Source organism: Epinephelus fuscoguttatus, linkage group LG18 (genome assembly GCF_011397635.1).
Source record: "Epinephelus fuscoguttatus linkage group LG18, E.fuscoguttatus.final_Chr_v1".
NCBI lineage: Eukaryota > Metazoa > Chordata > Actinopteri > Perciformes > Serranidae > Epinephelus > Epinephelus fuscoguttatus.
In genome coordinates, this window is record NC_064769.1 from 22,433,715 (window position 1) to 22,452,403 (window position 18,689).

The following is an 18,689-nucleotide window of genomic DNA, read 5'->3' on the forward strand; positions in this document are numbered from 1 at the left end:
CAGTGGTGTGTCTGTTACACCTTCAAAACACTAGTGGCGACTAAGGCCATTCACGTTTTCGCATCAATCACTATAGTTAGCAGCCTCTCTGTGACAAGAGACAAACTGCTTTATTCAGTGGTTTTACCTGTTTCAATGGCCAGGTTAGTTCGTTTTGGAGAGGAAGAGGCCTCTGTGGATACTTTAACCCCCGGTAAAAACCTCCTGAACGTCTGGATCTTAAGTTATCAGAGAAAAATGGTGAGCACACATTTGCAGGTGCTGTGCTAGCAGCCTAATGATTTGTAAGTGAAACTGTTTTCAGTGTTTTTAGTGGTTTTAATCACCTGCCGTCTCATTTATAAACACTGTGTACGCACAAAACGAGGCCTGACAGAGGTGTACGCCACTTCCCGTGCAAAAGTTGTGAACTATGAAAACAGACTTGATGGGAGCAACTTTGACCCATGCTTACGAACATTTTGGACACAGGAAACAGATGGAGAGGTGGAAGCCAGACTGTAGAAATTATCAAACATTTTTTGGTGCATGCCAGTTTGGGCTTTTGTCTGTCCATACATTTTTAGTATGGATCCTGCGCACTGTTTTATGAATGAGACTCCTGGTCCATTTGTTTTGGAGAGGAAGAGACCTCTGTGGAAAATTCGGCTTCTGGTAAAAACCTCCTAACAATGAACACTAAAGGAACCAGAGGAAGTTTCAGCTGGTTGCAATCTGCAATCCTCACTGCTAGATGCCATTAAATCTCCCTAATTTTTACACACTGTTCCTTTAATACAGACTGCAAATGGACATTTTATTGCAACTGGAATATGTACAGGTGCATTAAATTGTGCCAGTCTCTTACCTCATTCCATTTGGGTTCAGTGGTGTATCGATACACTCTCGTCTTGGCTTTATTTGAAAAGAAGCCAAAGGAATCCACCTCCAATGTGCAGTAGAGATCTGACAGAGAGGAGAGGGTTGATAAGATATGACATTTATATGGCTACTGAAGTGTTCTTTGTGAATGCATTACATTCATACTTTACATAGCAATCAAACTGGCAAAATGTTAGATGTTCTACCCAGAAAGCAACTTAGGAATGAGTCAGTTTGTCAAAATGTTTCATGCAGGTGTTACACAGCTCAGGAAATACACCAAACCAGCAGCAGAAGACATACTGTTTAAAAATGTAAATTCCTACAAATCGAACAAAAATGTAAGAAGTGAGACTTGAAAGACGGACATAAAATAAAAGTAAAGTCTGAGGCAAACACATTCTTCCAAAAGTCCCCACCAGAAAATACCCTGTAAGTTTTCCACTGCTCTGCGGTCACATTAAAGTTGAGCTTTTCTTAGTAACTAATTTTGTCTATTTTCTGTTGTGTGCAGGAAGGCTAAAGGTGAATGACTCACTCAGACTCTGTTTGAGGCCGGAGGCAGAGTGGACGATTACATTCAGGAACCCGTGGAGACCGGGGGATTCATCCTCTGGAAAAACAGTCAGTGAGGAGAGAAAGAGAGAAAAAAAGACAGTGAGGAGGGGATTAGAAAAGCATGCAGATCTCTGTTTGTTTTGGAGCAGAGTCAGACATGGAAGGAAGGGATAAAACAGCCCTGTACAGTATAAAACACATGGCTTAAAACTCTGTGAAGTATTAATCATAATCATTTCTTTCCATGGCATTTTGTCTAGCATTCTGTGGTGAACAACAGCGAGACATGTATAGAAAAAGAATGTGTTTAAACAGGTGTGAAAGTGTAACCACACATTTATACATACAGCCCCAAACAGTTTATAATTTCATTGTGAAAACATGTCTACTTAATCCATCATGTGAGAGCATCGGTGTGTGATACAGACGACTTTACTTTAGTGAACGGCATTTCAGTGTTAAAGGAGAACATCACCCCCCAAATGACCATTTGTATCAGTTACTCATCCCGTCCACACTATGTTTGTGAGGCAACCACGGTTACAAAGACTCAAAAAATTGAGAAAATTCTTGATGAATTGAAGTCATAGCATCTAACAACAGCAAACTATTTCAAATCATTTGTTCATAAACTCTCATACAGCTCTGCAGTATAATCCAAGTCTCATTTATTCACTTGTATGCTCAGAATTTCCCAAACAGACAGCCCTGACTGACGGGAAACGTGAACGGAAAGTGAAACTTATCTATGTTCTCTTCAAAGCCAGACTCCATTGACAAAAACAGTAATTTTACCTCACTGAACACAGGAGCTGCTGGTCTACCACTGCCTCAAATGGTAGATTGTTTGCGCTACTGTGTGACATTGGTGAGTGCGAACAAAGCCTTTAAGCACCAAAGTTACACAAAAACAAACAACTGATAAGTGATCGAGGCAGTGGTAGACCTGCAGCTCCTGTGTTCAGTGAGGTAAAATGACTATTTTTGTAAAATGAGTCTGGCTTTGAATGAGCATAGTTAAGTTGAATTTTCATTTTTGTGGGAAAAGGCTGTTTGGGAACTACTGAGCAAAATACGGGTTAAATGAAACTTGTGTTATACTGCACGTGCTGCATTAGAGTTTGCAAACAGATGTTTTGATGTAGTTTTGCTGATGCTAAGCACTTTTACTTCAATTTATAAAGAATTTTCTCAGTGTTTATAATCTTTGTTCACCGGGGGCATACAAAAAAAAACTAGGGGAGCTTTCACACCTGCCCTGTTTGGTTCGGTTCTATCTAACTCAAGTTTGTCTGCCCCTTAAGTGCGGTTCGTTTGGGCAAACCTTCTTGAAGAGGTGGTCTCGGTCTGGTTACAAACAAACTCTGGTGCGGTTCATTTGTGGTGAGAATGTGTTACGACCTGGATCTGAACCAACTGCTGTCACATGACACATTGTTTGGGTTAAACATGAGCATGTTACAGTCCTGGAGGATTATTAATGTGCACCTCCTCCTGTACTGCCTTAATATGCACATTCAGCACATCCAATGCATCAAAACATTGTTTTCTAGTTGGAGCCGCGCCTCGTTTTCAAACTGTATGGTTTGACTAAAATGAACAATGACAGCAATATAGTCCACGATGAGCAGCGCTAAAATCAACCTGCGTAGTTGTCCCTCCATTGTGACATTAGAAAATGTCACATTTATCTTGCAAGTGTACTCTTCTTCAATGTTTTGTTTACTTCCTGGATTTTCCCCGCATGGATATTCTGACCAATCAAGAGCAGCTTTCTCACACAAGGCATTTGATCTGGTCCGCTTGTAAATGCTCTAGGCACTTATTCAGCTTTGTCAGATTCAGACCAAAGCAAGACAACTCTAGGTCTGAAAGCACACGCACTGCATGTGGTGAGTAATTGATTCACAAATGCTCACTTGGTGGGAGAAGTGTTCCTTTAAAATCAACTTTCATGTAAAAAATAGTACCTTACCTTCTTTATTGATGCTAAGTGGAATGTGATGGACAGTCTGCAGTTTGACACAAGAGTTGGTCAACATTTGCAGCTCCATGGAAGTCAAGGAGGAAGTTTTCAAACCTTAAGAGAGGACAAGAAATGTATATGTGAATGACACCTTACATTGGTCTCTCCATCTTCATCACAAAGTTGTTGGATTGGTAGTTGCTAATGTACATGTGTCCACATTTTGCAAACATGTTTCAAGTGCCTAGGTTGCCTTTTACACGAATAAAAAATGTATATATCCTCGTTTGGATCAGACATTTCTGGGACACTTACATTTCTTCTGCTGTTCCTTCATTATTTCCCTCCACTCTGCACGTTCATAGTCGGATGAAATCAGGAAACTGTAACTCTGAACACAAACACAGACAAAAAGAATGGCTGTTATTTCATTGCCGATTAATCTGAGGAAAGGCGTGCTGAAAAATTAAAAGGACATGTGCCATCTTTGCAAATCTATAACATCAAAATTTTAGCTCTGTAGTCGTTTGTTCTCGTTCAGGCAGCTCTAACAGATGAAAGCTATCAGACAGCATTTGCTCCACACTGATACGAGAAAGTCTGAGACACATCAAGGAGAATTCATTTTGAGGAAGATCAGCGAGGGGATATTGTGCTGGGAATGAAGCAGAGGATGACAAAAATGCAGTGAAATGAGAAGAACAGATGAAATATGGAGAAGAAGAGCGTCCAGGGAGCAGTAGGAGGAGGAAGGATGATGGGGCAGAAATGATGATGAAGTTGGAGAGTGTCATCACCTTGCCGTTCTTGTTGTAGACTCTGATGGGCATGCTCGGAGACATTAACAGCAGCAGAGACTCCTGTTCAGACAGCTTCTTCCTGAGACGGTCGATGACTTTTGAGCCCTTGTTGGCTCTCTGAAATCACAGAGGTAAAAACGTTTGACTGTTTGTGTGGGAAACCTTACCTTGGATATATCTAACATGTCGTATGAGACTCTTTCAAAACCCAAAGGACAAGCTTAAAAAAATGCAGCTGTCAATCTGAAAACCAGACTTTTGTTCTTAGTTCCTGAACAGATTTTAGTGAAACACTGTTTAAGTGCTACCTTCTCTCTCTGAATCTCACTGCGGAGGTGTGAGATCTTGACTTTCATGGCGTCAAGCTCCTCATCGGGGACCTGGGGAATGGTAAGTGGCTCGGTCTCTTCAGGGCCCTGGAAGGTCAGCTCAGTCAGCGGGATGTACCACTTACTGTCATACTGTTGGTTTTTACTGCAGAGGGAGGAGGAGGAGGAGAAAAAAGCAGAGGAGATGGATGGTGAAGAGTGAGTATAAAAGATGGATGTGAGGGAGTATGAAAGGAGGAGTGGATTATACATGGATAAAAGACATGGAGGAATGGTGGTGTAGGAGTGAGTGGAAAGAGGAAAAAAATAGAAATTATATGAGACAATTGTACAATAATTAAGAAGCAGGTTACTTGTGTTTATGAAAAAGTGTTTTTTAAAACAATTTTTAACACATTTTTAAATAATTTGAATAATTCATGATCAATGATACGAATTCTAACACAATTTTTTCTATAAATATTTCCATTTTAGTAGGTAACATGATACAAGACGTGCAAAATGAGTCACCCCAAAATCAAAAATACATATTTTTCCTCTTACCTGTGGTGCTATTTATTAATTTAGATTGTTTGGTGTGAGTTGCAGTGTTGGAGATATCAGCAGTAGCGGTGTCTCCCTTCTCTCCAGTATAATGGAACTAGGTGGCACTCAGCTTGTGGTTCTCAAAGTGCCAGAAAATACATTTGAAAACTCAACAGCAATGTCTCTTTACAGAAATCATGACCAGGTGACTCAAGATAGTCCACAGGCCTTGTTGAGAGCAGTTTCATGTCGGAACTATTTTCTTTCTATCAAACTACACCTGCCAACTGTGTCACTGCGCAGAAGGAAGCGTGCAGCTCGGCCAAGGAAGACACCATGAAAGTTTACATCTCATGCTTTCAAGAGCACAAGCCTCTTGTCCATGAGTAGATGCACACTTCCTTCTGCCTGGTGATACAGTTGCTAAGTGTAGTTCGTTACAAAGAAAACAGGTCCTACGTGAAACTTTTGGATTTCTGGAAAGAGACAGTGCTGCTGAGTTTTTCAAAGGTGTTTTTGGTGCTTTAAGCACCACAAGCCAAGTGCCATCTAGTTCCATTATATTGGAGAGAAGGCAGACATCTCTACGGCCGTTATTTCCAACACTCTGCAACTCACACCAAAACAATCTAGACTGATAAACAGCACTACAGGTAAGAGGAAAAATATGTGTTTTTGATTTTGGGGGTGAAATGTCTCTTTAAACTTCAAATCTTGAATGAGTGTTGGATAGTAAGTTGTCTTAAGTGCTTTATCATAGGCAGTTGGAATTCCTTGAGTTTCTTAAAGAGATTTCACCTCTCATTCAGCATGTGTGTCAAACATGATGGCCGGGTGGGTCAACGACTCAGATGTGACCTCAATGACTCTGTAAGGGTCCACACCTACACAAAGAATGAAGCCTGCGACTCCACACCAGTCCGTTAGAACTGAAGAAGCCTCTTGGATGAGTGGTGAAACGTCTTAAAGGAACTCAGGCAAGTCTAGTTTCCTACGATATAGCACTTCAGATTACTGTGACCTGGATGACTGATAATCTTCACCTACATCATAGTAAGTTGTGTTTAGTTTTCCCAACATTTTCAGAAATATTGTATGAGTGAGGTTTGTATTTTGGTGTATTTCACTGTGGTGGTTTAACTCAGTGAGGATAAGATGCATTCCTTACCCTCCGATCTGTTTCTTCAGCTTGGCGCAGAGCAGCAGATCAGTGAAGAGGAAGACGTGCCGCAGCTTCCTGGCCCCCTCCACCAACTCCACCATGAAGCTGTCCCTCAGAAGCTGACGGCTCTGTGGCAACGACACACGACAGTGGTGGGTCAGTAACACAGTCAGAACAGATTGCAGAGCTTTTGTATCGGGGCTGCAACCCAAAGCCTTCTCCCTCCCCTCTCTTCCCACCTTACCAGTCCTCTTTTACTAGCAGAAAATGTAGAGAGGACAAGATAAAGAACAGAGTGGAGGGAGACTGAGAGACTGGACTTCAGTTTCAGTTACTGCGTCATCATCAAAAATGTCTGCTTTACTCTTTTATTAGTGACAAAGCTTGTGTGCAACCTACTAATAATCACTGAAATTTGCATCCAAAAAAAGGTTGAGGGTTTTCCCTTTAATTGCTTCGATTAAACTGATGCTTTTGTCACATTCTGCCATAATCATCAGTTTCCAGATTACAGAAGAATGAATGAGGTAACGGCAAACTGGGAATCACTGATGTCAGACTATATAATGAGATGTGTAATACCGTCACTCGCCAAAAGGGGGCAGTGATGCCATTTTCCAAATTAGAGAACACATTTACGAGAACGGACTTAGAACAATAACAGGCAGCAGAGAAATGCCAAACCACAACTGAGTAGTAAACGATCCACTTTCACATGCTCATAACCCTGCTTTTACTTGTGGTGTGCGGTACGAAACGTTTAGGCAGGAGAGGTCTGCTGGAAAAAACTGAGAGAATAAAATGAAAGTTTGTATTTTAACTCAGCAGGCGAACACAGCAGGTAGCATCTAGCAGGGATGGGACCTTCTAAATACATATACTAGTTAATTTTTGCCCTTGATTTCATTCTTTTGATTGCACAATTTATGATTTGTGTGAACGTGTGAAGAGTTTTTGACATTTGAAACAGTGTCTGCTCAATTATTCTGCAAGTTTCATGCTGATTTCACCCACTTTACCTCGGATATTTAGCTTGATTGCAGCTATTTATCTGAGGTAATTAACTGATGTTTTGTTTTAATGACAAATACATTTAACTTCTGCAAAGATATCATAAATAACAAGAGTTAAAACATTAAATAGTGTCGAGCAGGCACTGCCACTGCCACTTGGGGTGCAGGTTTTTTATAGTAAGAAACACTGACAAAAGGAATGGCAGCTAATGGGCTATAACATTACCAATATGCAGACGTAAGGGGTTTTACAGTCCATCTACTGCTCTCCAAATTAAGCAAATCCGGAAGTAAGTTTGTTCACAAGGATCTGTTAAAAACTTTTAAAACACAAACTTAAAACACCCCAGCAGCAAGGCCATGAAACCTGACATCACACTTGTTCAGAGAAAATCACATCCCTATCTTCACCCTCCTCCCCCCTCCATCATGACCACACAGCTACTGTCACCACCAGAGCACACTGAAGTGGAGCTGCTGTTTGTGCAGGAGAGCTTTACGCGCTTACAAAACCTGACTGGGCATCTGCTGGCAAAGACGAGGATCATGCTGTGTCACTCGGTGTTAACGGTCGCGTATGACGGAGAGGGTGAGGCGAGGGTGACAAAGACAGAGAGAGCCTGAGAGTACATCAAAAGGGAAAGTAAATGCCTTAAAGAGAACACAGGGAGAGCGACAGCAGGGACGGAGCAGCTCCCGATGGAACACATGTCATGCCGCAGTTTCTTACTGTAGATACCAAAGCCATGTGACACAGCTCCACTGCAGTGATCTGTTAAGGCATGTCATGCACATGCGCCTGCGAGCACACATGAAGATCCTGCAGCAGATTGCAATCATGTCCTGATCCTGGAAATAAGGATTTAATAGAAGTCTAATTCCCAGTGGTGGATGTAATTATTCATTATACCGGCTAGATAATGAAGCCTGTAATAATGACGACCTGTGATAGATAACTTCCAGATGAGTTGCCTTCTGTCTATATGGCCTATTTCTCTAGTGTGTACTGGGATGCTACATCTGTCAGACCACACACAAGCACTCATGTAATCTCCTGGTCCAGTTTGTGTTGTAACACACGCTGAGATACAATCAAATTGCTCCTTGTAATGATCCTCTGGTTACTGTAATGTTCATCATTCAGTCTCCATCTTTGGGTTTTGGGGCTTTGATGGCACAAGAGTGGCACATCTATGAAGTGATTCCACATGCAATGTAACCCCCTGAGGATATTTTCTAACTAGAATATAAAACACGGCTCCATCTTGCCTTACTTCTATCAATCTACATGCTGTCATGTCGGTCTATATTTAGGACGAGTACAGTACAGTAGAAGGAGACATGAGTCACACTGCTCCACTCAGTTTTGGCACATTACTCAAATACAGCATTAAACTGAGGGAATGAGGGATAATGAAGCTGTAGATATGCTGTATGTATGTATGTGTATTAAAAGCACCAATGCACCATCGGTCTGGTCTTCGGCCAACTGGGTGCTGTAATGTGATCGCGGATTTGAGGTTTTAAGGGCATTTAATCCACTGCCAATTACATACAGGATATGTAGGGATTAGACAGTCATATGTAAAATATTAATAGATACAGAAACAAGGCACAGCAGGGATTTGAGCTACACGCTAACGTCAGCATGCTAACATGTATTGCTTTTCAGAAACCAATGTACAGTAGTGGAGAAACTGACATTGGATGCTGTGGATATCTTCACCTATACCTGCGGTTATTCCACAGGCTAGTTAATAACGTGTCGGGCAGGAAATCCAAAGTGTGGGATCATTTTGAGAAGGTGAAGGACGAACCCAAGGTGATATGCAAACTCATCTTCACTGGTCGACTACAAACATGATGTATCATCTGAAACATGAAAGTAGCTACATGCCCATTAGCCACTTAGCACAATCATTACTGCTTTGCCCACAGTGTCATTAACAGGCGGCTCACTCAGTGTGTGACATGCACCTGTAGATAAAATATAGTTCTATATTAATGAAGGTTCATTAGTACGGTTTTGTATTTCTCTGTAATGTAGCACAGTGTTAACAATGTTACTGATACTATTCTTTCTCACACCTTCAACTCAAACCATTGTGTTGCCCCACCCAAAATATATCATTTAATAATTAAATAAAAATCGTAAACATGAGGGCGACTACTCGACTAATGGCCCTAAATGACGACTATTGTAACAGACATTTGTGACATGGAGCGTGTTCGTAAATAGCCTCACCGAACACAGAGCACATTCTGGCACAAACTGGACCATTCATAAATTCGGGGCACTGTTGGAATATGCTATTTGGTTTAGAGCAGCAGAGCGCTACGTGTAGTGAAGGTAAACTTAACCAATTGATATTTTATATGGACATAAATCATTTTAACTCCAGGAAATCGGTGAGAACCCGACCCGATTAAAGTCCAGGGTATGATTAGACATTACAGCACTGGGTTTGGGCCGGGCACAACCGGGTTCAGGCAGAGATTCAAAGCTTTCTACTACATTACTTCTTCCTTCTGTTTGTTTTCTCCTCTTATTTCTTTTTAACTTTTTGTAGAATAACTGCATCCAGTCTTGCAATCCTGCTTGTCCAACCAGCCAGTGGTGGCAACATGCTTTTTCCACACCCTGGGCAGCAGTGAAGTAGCGTGGCATTATGGTACCGCTCTATTTTGCCAGTTGGCTGTGGTCACATTTATGACAGACCACACCTAGCTATGACATCACAGGGTGTGGTCAGAGGTTCAAGGGACTTACAGTACATCTTTCAACCCACAGAGGCCAGTGTAGCTGTTTTACCTCCTCCAAAATCGAGTTCAAGTCACTTTTTAATTATTACTTTTTTAGGATGGTGATCAGAGAAGAGCGGCAAACTAAGTATTTCATTCCCTGATTGTGGAACAGAAAGTACAACAGTAGATTAGGTTGGATTATTAGACACAAAGCACCCTAACAGATGAACTACTAACCCTGACTGATGCAGATTAAAATGAATTGTCAGCAGCATTGTCGTACACAGGAGCTACTAGATTTGTCTAAACATTCAGGTAAGTGATTTGGACTTGAAATGACTATAGTAAAACTACGCTGCCCAGGAGGCCTCAGTGATAATCCTCCTTCCCACTGATCTCATGATAAAGAGATAAAACAAAGTAAAGGATAACAGCTAGATTAGGGATTGAATGGGAGTGAATGGGAAGGGATAAAGCAAGACAGACCACTAAAATACTGCGACACAGAAGCATCTGTTTAACCTGCACATTCAAATCTGTCATTAGAAAAACTCTTAACAAAGGTTTTGACTGCATTAAATCAGAATTAAGAGATTATAAATATTCATTTTTAATCATAAACTGAGCAGAAAAAACCTCTAATAGCCTGAATAATGCTGTTCTCACGAGTTTTATTATTTTAACACTGACTGTAGGGTTTGACACATTAACTGAATGCCTGTAGCTATTAAAAGAATTAATTAAGGCTCATTGTTTTATCTTTGGATGCAGACACATATTCCAGTTGAGGCTCATCCCAACATCAGTAATCTGATAAATTTAAAAATGTGCTTACGCTGCTGCTTCGCTCTGCTACTGGGGGAAAAGACATCCTTAACAAAGCAGCTGTCTCAGCGCATCAGATGACATTTTCATAATATTGCACAGCCAGTAGGAGAAATGTGACTTTCTCCATTTCTCATAATAGCTGACCGGAACATCAGCAATGCCAATGTTGAGGCAGAGCGACGTGGGGCAGAGCACGCTGACAGCACAGAACGCAGATTAAATATTGACCATCTCCTGGAGGAGCCTCGCTAAGAGCGTGTGCGCGAGTTATGGCATGAATTTACAAAAGATCCGTGTTTATTTTTAGAACGCACGCTTCAAGGGGCATCTCTGCGCTTGTGTGTTTGGCCGTTATGTGTGCGTAAACTGATTTGTGTGTACGGGGACCAGTTTGTGTAATGACGGCGCGAAAGGCAGACGTACAGACAGATGAAAGCGGTTTGCATTTCTACTCGAAATACACTCACACACAGTCACATCAGGGGCACATCTTCTCCCACAGGCAAACAAAGCAAAGTGAGGAGGTGAATTGAGATTTAGACAGCGCCATCATTTGCATTTTAATTAAGCAGCTTCTGTTTGTGCCCTCCCTTCGTGTGGCAGGGGCAGGGCCTCTAGGGGCCACTTGTGCTACTCTGCTCCTGCATGCCTCCACTGAACAAACCACAGGTTATTTGCTAGTGTGAGCACATAGAGGGGAAGAGTGACACTTCAGCACTCCCTTAATCCTCGACATGTCAGGTCAGATCATAAATCAGCAGTTTGGCCTCTTTATACTTCATCATTTGTCCTAACTCAACCTGGTTGCCAGAAAAATGCTTTATACATTTCTTCAAACCATGGATATGTTACATTTGTCTGTTTTATGTAGAGCAAGGATACTCAAATTGCTTTGCTTGAGGGCCACTTTTGCAAAATGTAAGGAGGCCAGTCTCGCACCTTATTTACATTAAAAGAAAAAAAAAAAGTCCAGTGTGAATCAATTTATTTCTTACTGTGAGGAAGAAAATGGTCTGCAGGCCACCTGGCACACTATAGCGGGCCAAATGTGGCAGGGATGCATTAAAACTTTATGTTTCAACAACACTGTGGTTACGATTAGGGTTAGGCACAAGAACCACTTGGTAATGCTAAAGAAAAGATCATGTCTAGGTTTATAAATCCCAGTTTTGGTGGCACAACTCCAGCAGGAAAAGCAGCGATGTGTCTGCGCGCTGTCTCCGGTGGAAAAACCGCCACAAGTTACAAAACGCCACCCACATTTATGGGGCTAAAAGGTGCAGGAAACAGGGATGACTCCAGATGTCAAACCGCTGTGGTTTGTTGGTCTCGAACAGTAGTCTGCAGTGGACTGCAGCTTGGCAGGTATCTCACCTATAAGTCAAGCCATCAACCTCCTAAGGATATAGTACGCTTATATATTATGTCACTAGAAACATTGATATGACACATATGAAATGTACAAATGTAACATATTTGTGGTTTGCTGAGATGTACAATACAGTCATGTTGAAAAAACACTCCCTAGTGGTTCCCAACTGGTCCAGCCATGAGGTCCAGATTTCTCCTTAGTCACTAGTGTAAGGTCCATACAGTTAAATATATTCAGTGTCATACTTGCTTTGGCCATGTCATCGAGCTAGTTTGCTGTCTCTGTTAAGTAGCTATCCATTATTTACTAACCCTACAGCAGGAAACCACTTCAAAATAAAATCTCTGTGCTGGAAATTCCTTGTACTTCAACATAAAGTGTGTTTTTTTACTAACTTGACATATTCATGAGTCACTTGTGGACCAGTCAGGATGGACCCGTGACCCACCAGTTGGTATCCACTGCCCTACACCCTTAAACCATCAGGGATAACTCCAAGAATGACACATCGACACCTCGCTAATGTTTATAGACTCAGTGTTCCTTCGACATTTCTGACTGTTCACACACTGTTCACAAGTAGCAAACAACTCTCCAACACTTAGAAATGAACAAAAAGCAAGTGCAAAAACACTTTTGTAAAACATGTAAGCCCAGTATCACTATCAGTATCACTATACAGTAACCTACTGTACTGTGGAGAGGTCAGAGAACAGATTCAGCCACAGCAACAACTTAGGTTGTGCTGACTTGATAGTTTAAACCCAGTAGTAGCTCAAACTGCTTCATTGTTAAATGCAATTACTGTTATTAAAGCAGTATTACAAACAAATCTCCTCTACTAGAAGGGATTAAAGTTGTATTTCTTGCTCAAACAACCCCTTGGTTTAAGCATTGTCCTCCTCATTGAATGCAAGACATCGCCCTTCCAGGTAACGACGATCTTTCAGAGCGCATTACACTATATGTTGCAGCTCAGTTGGTGAAAATGCAGAAGAAAACCTGAGGCGTATTATATACTCTAAGGTACAATATAATGAGCCCCATTGATTTCCATGTGCTACTTTCATGTATCTATGATAAATATTTGATGACTGGTGTGGAGGTGCGGACAGACTGGGATGGAACTGGGGCCTGCGGGGATAGGAGGGGAAGCGCATGTGTCCGGGTGTGTGTGCATGTTCAAAGGCAAACAAGAGAAAAAGAGCGAGTGAATGGAACAGAGAGTAGATAAGTGTATATGTGTGTGTGTGTGTGTGTGTGTGTGTGTGTGTGGAGAGAGGGTGCAGTAATGACCCCCCTGTGAGCAGAGGGAGGAGCTGGCACAGCCTTTTTCGCTCCTTCACACCCACCCTCCATTTATGAATAATTAAGTTGGAATCTGCCAGTCAGAGCGGACCGGTGGCTCATTACAAGGCATTATGTATGGCCGTGTCACGCAAGCTATCAATCAAGAGGAGTCCATTCATGTGCGTCAAGTCATCTCCGGGGATGACAGAGGCAGTGGGGGGTAGATTGTGTGTGTGTTCGGGGTGTGTTTGCGTTAGGAGATGGGAGGGATGGGAAGCCACCAGAGAGACACAGCGCAAACACAGAATCAACCCTGGTATGACCATATAAGGGCATGGGCTCTGCTTTAGGCTGCAGATTGGCGGCAGCCTAAACATTCATTTGGCAGTGACTTCATGGTCATTTAGAGGGCGGGGTTATGTCATCATCAGCATGCTCGGCATCAGAGCTGCAAAGGGTTAAACTGATGAAATAATGACTATATCTTTAGCAGGGATGCATCTAAATCCGAATAATCAATAAGCGTAAATAATGTGATGGAAACAGATATTTATTTTACTCGAAGCTGACCATTCATGACCGTCACTGTCACTACAAGGAGAAGGAGACGTCAAAATGAAGCACAGACTCTGTAGTTTGTATGTGTTAATTTGCTCCATTTAAAAAACACAATTCTATTATTAAAAAAAAGGTATTTTACCTTGTATTTCAGTCAATATTAATGTGTTTAAGATGCAACATGCTGCACTGTATGTATCGGCCATAGGTTTCATGCAATTTTGGCATACACCAACAGTATAAAAATATTTGACGGAAAATTTTACAGTTGGAAATAAAATGAGCTGGGAAATAAATTTGGCATTAGGAAATGAAAGTCTTCTGAAATAAATAAAAGTAGTCTTTGAAAAACTTCCTTTCTCAAATAAAACACATTTATTTATTCACTAAACCATATTGACTGATTTATATATGTATATTAACATTTACTGATATATTTACTTCCTAACTTATTTATTTCTGGATTTATTTCATAGCTATATCTATTTCTTTCATAGGCACATTTATTTGTTTCAAAGGCATATTTTTTTTTTATGTATTGTTTTTTATGGCATATCATAGTGGTGGGGTTCACACAGTTCACAAAACTTAATTTGGTTAAAAATAAAAATAAAAGAAAGAGAATGAGAGATTAAAAAGTACAGTATCAGGATGTAGAAATATATGTTATAATTAATTATATGCCATAACTAAATCAATTTGATGCTTTAAAGGCACAACAATTTCACTGTCAATAAACATTCAGTTAGAAAATACAACATTTACCCGATTTAACTTGGCTTAAGGCCAAAACACCCCGGCAGTGAACATCACGGGTCAAAAAATATGCCCCTATTATTTTCTATGTACAACCCCACATCGGCCGTGGCAAGATGAGTGTTGATGCGCCACCCTGAGGCACTTTATGCGACTGTCTTATTTCCAGTCTCGCTGCCCTCAGAATTAAATACATTTCTCCCCCACTCGCTCTCTGCTTGTACATGTCAGCTCACGTAGCAGCTCTTTTTCTCTGCTCCTATGGCAGCTCGACTCACCACCTCACCACTGATGCATACAGAGAACCCTGTTGCTGTTGCTTTGTCTCGTATGTGACGAGCTAAACGACTCACAATCCCATCACTATAAAGAGAATAGCCAAAGAGATACTTCCTGGTGAGTCATAGCTCTGGAGATCTGCTCTTTTGGTGAGAAATCAACTGAACTAAGCGGGTGTCCCCGCAAGATTTTAAGCTAATGCAGAGGTGGAAGAGGCACAGATCTTTCAGCAACAATAACCTCATGTGATCGTCTGTTCACAAGCTGCAGCGCAACGTGTCCGGTGTGTGCTGGGGGTGGCGCTCGACACGCATCAACAAATGTGACTGGTGTGTTTTCAGCTTTACTGTATAAACCACACTCACTTCCAGTATTCCATTCGCATACGGATACAGAGAAACATAATTTTGCTGGTTGAACAGATACAGATATAGAAGTATAAATCTGGGCTACACTCACCTCTCCCTTCTTGACAGTCATAGACTGCCGTCGGGGCGTCGTCTCCTCATTGATGCTGGACAGGAAGTTCTGGGAGATCCGCAAGGCGTCCTGCAGAAGCGGGTGGTCCGGGTGACTGGTGGGCGTGTGTTTGAGCAAGTCCTAGAGTACAGCAGTAGACGGAGAAATTTTTTTTACCCACTGAAACACAAAACTAACAGCGTAGCCCTTAAAGACGTTCCCATAGGAGGCTGAATTGAAAACAAGGTCTGTGATTCATAAACCCAAGCCTTTTTGGACTTCTCTATGTGTGGTCATTTCTAATCTGCAATTTGTCAGATATCTGGGATGGGTGCTGATGGAGAAAATGCTTTCTAGAGATGGAGAAAGAAATCCCTGACATAAAGAAAATAATAATACAATTTTTTATTCTGACAGTGTTGGCCAGTTGGGTTGTGATCACCTGTGTCATGCCCTCTAGGCTTAATTTGTGAGCAGCATTATTATGCGGCATAATGAGGATGCGTGTCTGCTTCAGCATCACTCTTACTTACATGAAGTACCAATGTGCTGCGAGTCACTCTGTCCACTGGTTTATAAAGCAAAGCTGTACATGAAAAAGGAGATAAACAAGACTAATTGTTGATATGTTTGAATTAATATACCATATGTGCGCATTTTAATTTGTGTTATATTTTGATTCAAGTTAAAACTAGCATGAAGTGACTGACCTTCTAGAGAGTTCTTGGCTGTCTGGTCCTTGGAGTCCTTGGGGCTCCTTACCTTCAGGTTCTGTTTGGAGACAAATGGCAAGTTCAAAGAGGAACACCCCTTAAAAAAGACTTCTGAAAACCGGCTCAGTATGGTTTGGCCATATGAAAACATAGTGAGGTTATTATTCTTGCTCAGGCTCTGAGGTCATCCACTTCCAAATTAATTATGCCATCCTCAGCAGCTCCCCCCGCCCCCCGACCATCTTCCTCAGATGGCTCAGAGTCATGCATCATTACTTAGGCCATTAACAACCGTCGATGATGAATTCCCCATCCTGCATGTGGACACCAGCCTCAGTGCTAACTGGTAGACCTCATAAAACATAGAGGAAGACTGATGGTGTATCAGAAGCTATGTGAAAGAACATGTGCAAAAAAAAAAGGCTCAAAGACTGCTGAGCATGCTCTGTTCAACCCCGCACTTTATTTTTATCCTGATATCCTAAAGCTTATCAGTCAAGACATGAACATCTGCTCCAATTTATTGTACATACTGTAGTTCATAAAGACTCCAACATCACTTGAACCCATTTTTGTAGTTGCTAGAAACAGCAAAATCCCAAAATGTCTGAAGAGAGCTGTAATACTGTTTAAACTTTCACAATTCCCATCCTTGTTAGAGTGTTTGAATGTAACACTTGTGGGATTGTAGATTACTGGTTTAAAACCAGGGTCAATTTTCTTACATCAGCCTTCAAAAGTAGATTGGAGGCAGGAGAATTAGTGTTTTCAAATCTAGCGTCTCTATGATAACAGAAATTGTTCTGAGCCCCCAAAGCTGTTGGAAACTTGTGTTCGGGGAAAAGATAAATGAACAAATTTATTATGCTGCCAAGGCTCATCTATGGTCTGTGTAGGTGATACTGAGCTCAGATTTTCCTGGTCAGCAATGAGAATGAGACCAAGCAACCCTCCTCTGCATTGTCCCCTAATTTAACTGACGTTCTCACACACACACACACACACACACACACACACACACACACACACACACACACACACACAGTATATTGCCTCTGGCTGCATTTGTATAGAAATATTCAGCCGAACATGCAAATTTAAAGGCAGGGAAATGCTTAAAGCTGCGTGGGTGGGTAATAGCAAAGCATTTTGCAAGTATAGTGCATCAGGGACAGAACTGTTAAACAACCACCAATATCAGCTATTGGCCTGATGATGATAAGCTTGTGGGGCCATAGCCTACATTTTGAGGGTTCTGGTGTAGCCAGTGGATACTGGGACTAAAACTTCCTTCTTTCTGGCTGATCTCTATAAACAGTTATTTGCATATGAACGCAGGTAAAAAAACATTTAAAAAGCTAATGCGACATTAGACGAAATCCGATGGGTTCTGAAATTACATTTAAATCAAAAAGTTCCACCTCTTTTGCTCTCCACATCTACCTGCCACTCAAATGTGATTAGTCAATACTTCTCGGACTACAAAAGAAAACCAAAAAGCTTCCGATTCCAAAATCTTGTACCGTTGCCTACAGATTCAACATACCTTCCGGTAATAGAAATTAAGCAGACATAAAATAGCAGCCTGGTCTCATTACCACGGCATTGAAACAGGCGACTTGGACAGTGTCATGGGCACCAGACGCATCATGCTTCCATTGAGCCACTCCAATGTACAGCTATCTGTGTCATTATTAGATGTTTAGAGCAACGGACATAGTGTAAAGAGTGCTAAAATCCAATTAGGGCGGCGGGAGGGGAGCTCCGTGGGTCCAACAAGCTCAGGACTTTGACCAAGGAGACTGGTGTTTGTGTCGTGTGAAATTAAAGAGAAATTTTAGTTTATTTCAACCTGTCTCCTATTGTCCTAAATTTGTTTCAAGTTACTAGTGACATAGAAATAATAGTTAGCATGTTAGCCGTTAGCCTAGATACAGCTGTAGCATCAGACCTGTTAAAACTTAATTGAACGGGCATCCGAAACAAATTTAGGACGATAGGAGGCAGGTTGAAATAATAAACCGAAATTTCCCTTTAAAGTTAACATTCAGTTGTTTTGTTACATGAGTCTTTACTCAACTGAGTCGATTCATGAAACCAAAGTCGACCACAATCTTTTCCTAACCCTAACCAAGTAGTTTAGTTGCCTGAATCTAGCTGCAGTCCCTTTCTTGGTAACAGAAGTCAACTTGTGACCTTTTGCCAGCCCCTTTTCCGGCAAGATACAACGCAAAAGTTTCTGCCCAAGCATCAAAATAGTAGGGATGAGGGATGAGATCACACTGAAAATAGACTCTTCCTACTATATAACACCCCACAGGAACTGCTCATTGCCCTATGAAGACATTATCTAACACTATGTTTTATCTACTTCATCATTTTCGTTTGACTAGGTGACGCTGCCTTTCTCTTACAAACTACCCAGCTGCAGCAGGATGGACAATTTGTTTTTATTAATATGGATATAGCTACACA

General features: G+C 41.4%; 1 protein-coding gene across 2 annotated transcripts in view; it reads right to left on the reverse strand.

Moving 5' to 3' along the window:
- The window catches only part of bcr (BCR activator of RhoGEF and GTPase), a 124,382-nt gene that overhangs the window by 16,517 nt on the left and 89,176 nt on the right, over positions 1–18,689 (reverse strand). For both annotated transcript variants that reach the window (XM_049603380.1, XM_049603379.1), the window contains exons 6-15: positions 16,212–16,272; positions 16,035–16,087; positions 15,502–15,642; positions 6,208–6,329; positions 4,494–4,659; positions 4,183–4,302; positions 3,701–3,776; positions 3,395–3,499; positions 1,400–1,474; positions 848–945 (exon numbers count right to left, since the gene is read on the reverse strand). In XM_049603380.1, coding sequence (XP_049459337.1) covers positions 848–945; positions 1,400–1,474; positions 3,395–3,499; positions 3,701–3,776; positions 4,183–4,302; positions 4,494–4,659; positions 6,208–6,329; positions 15,502–15,642; positions 16,035–16,087; positions 16,212–16,272 — 1,017 coding nt within the window. The remainder of the gene's footprint in view (positions 1–847; positions 946–1,399; positions 1,475–3,394; positions 3,500–3,700; positions 3,777–4,182; positions 4,303–4,493; positions 4,660–6,207; positions 6,330–15,501; positions 15,643–16,034; positions 16,088–16,211; positions 16,273–18,689) is intronic.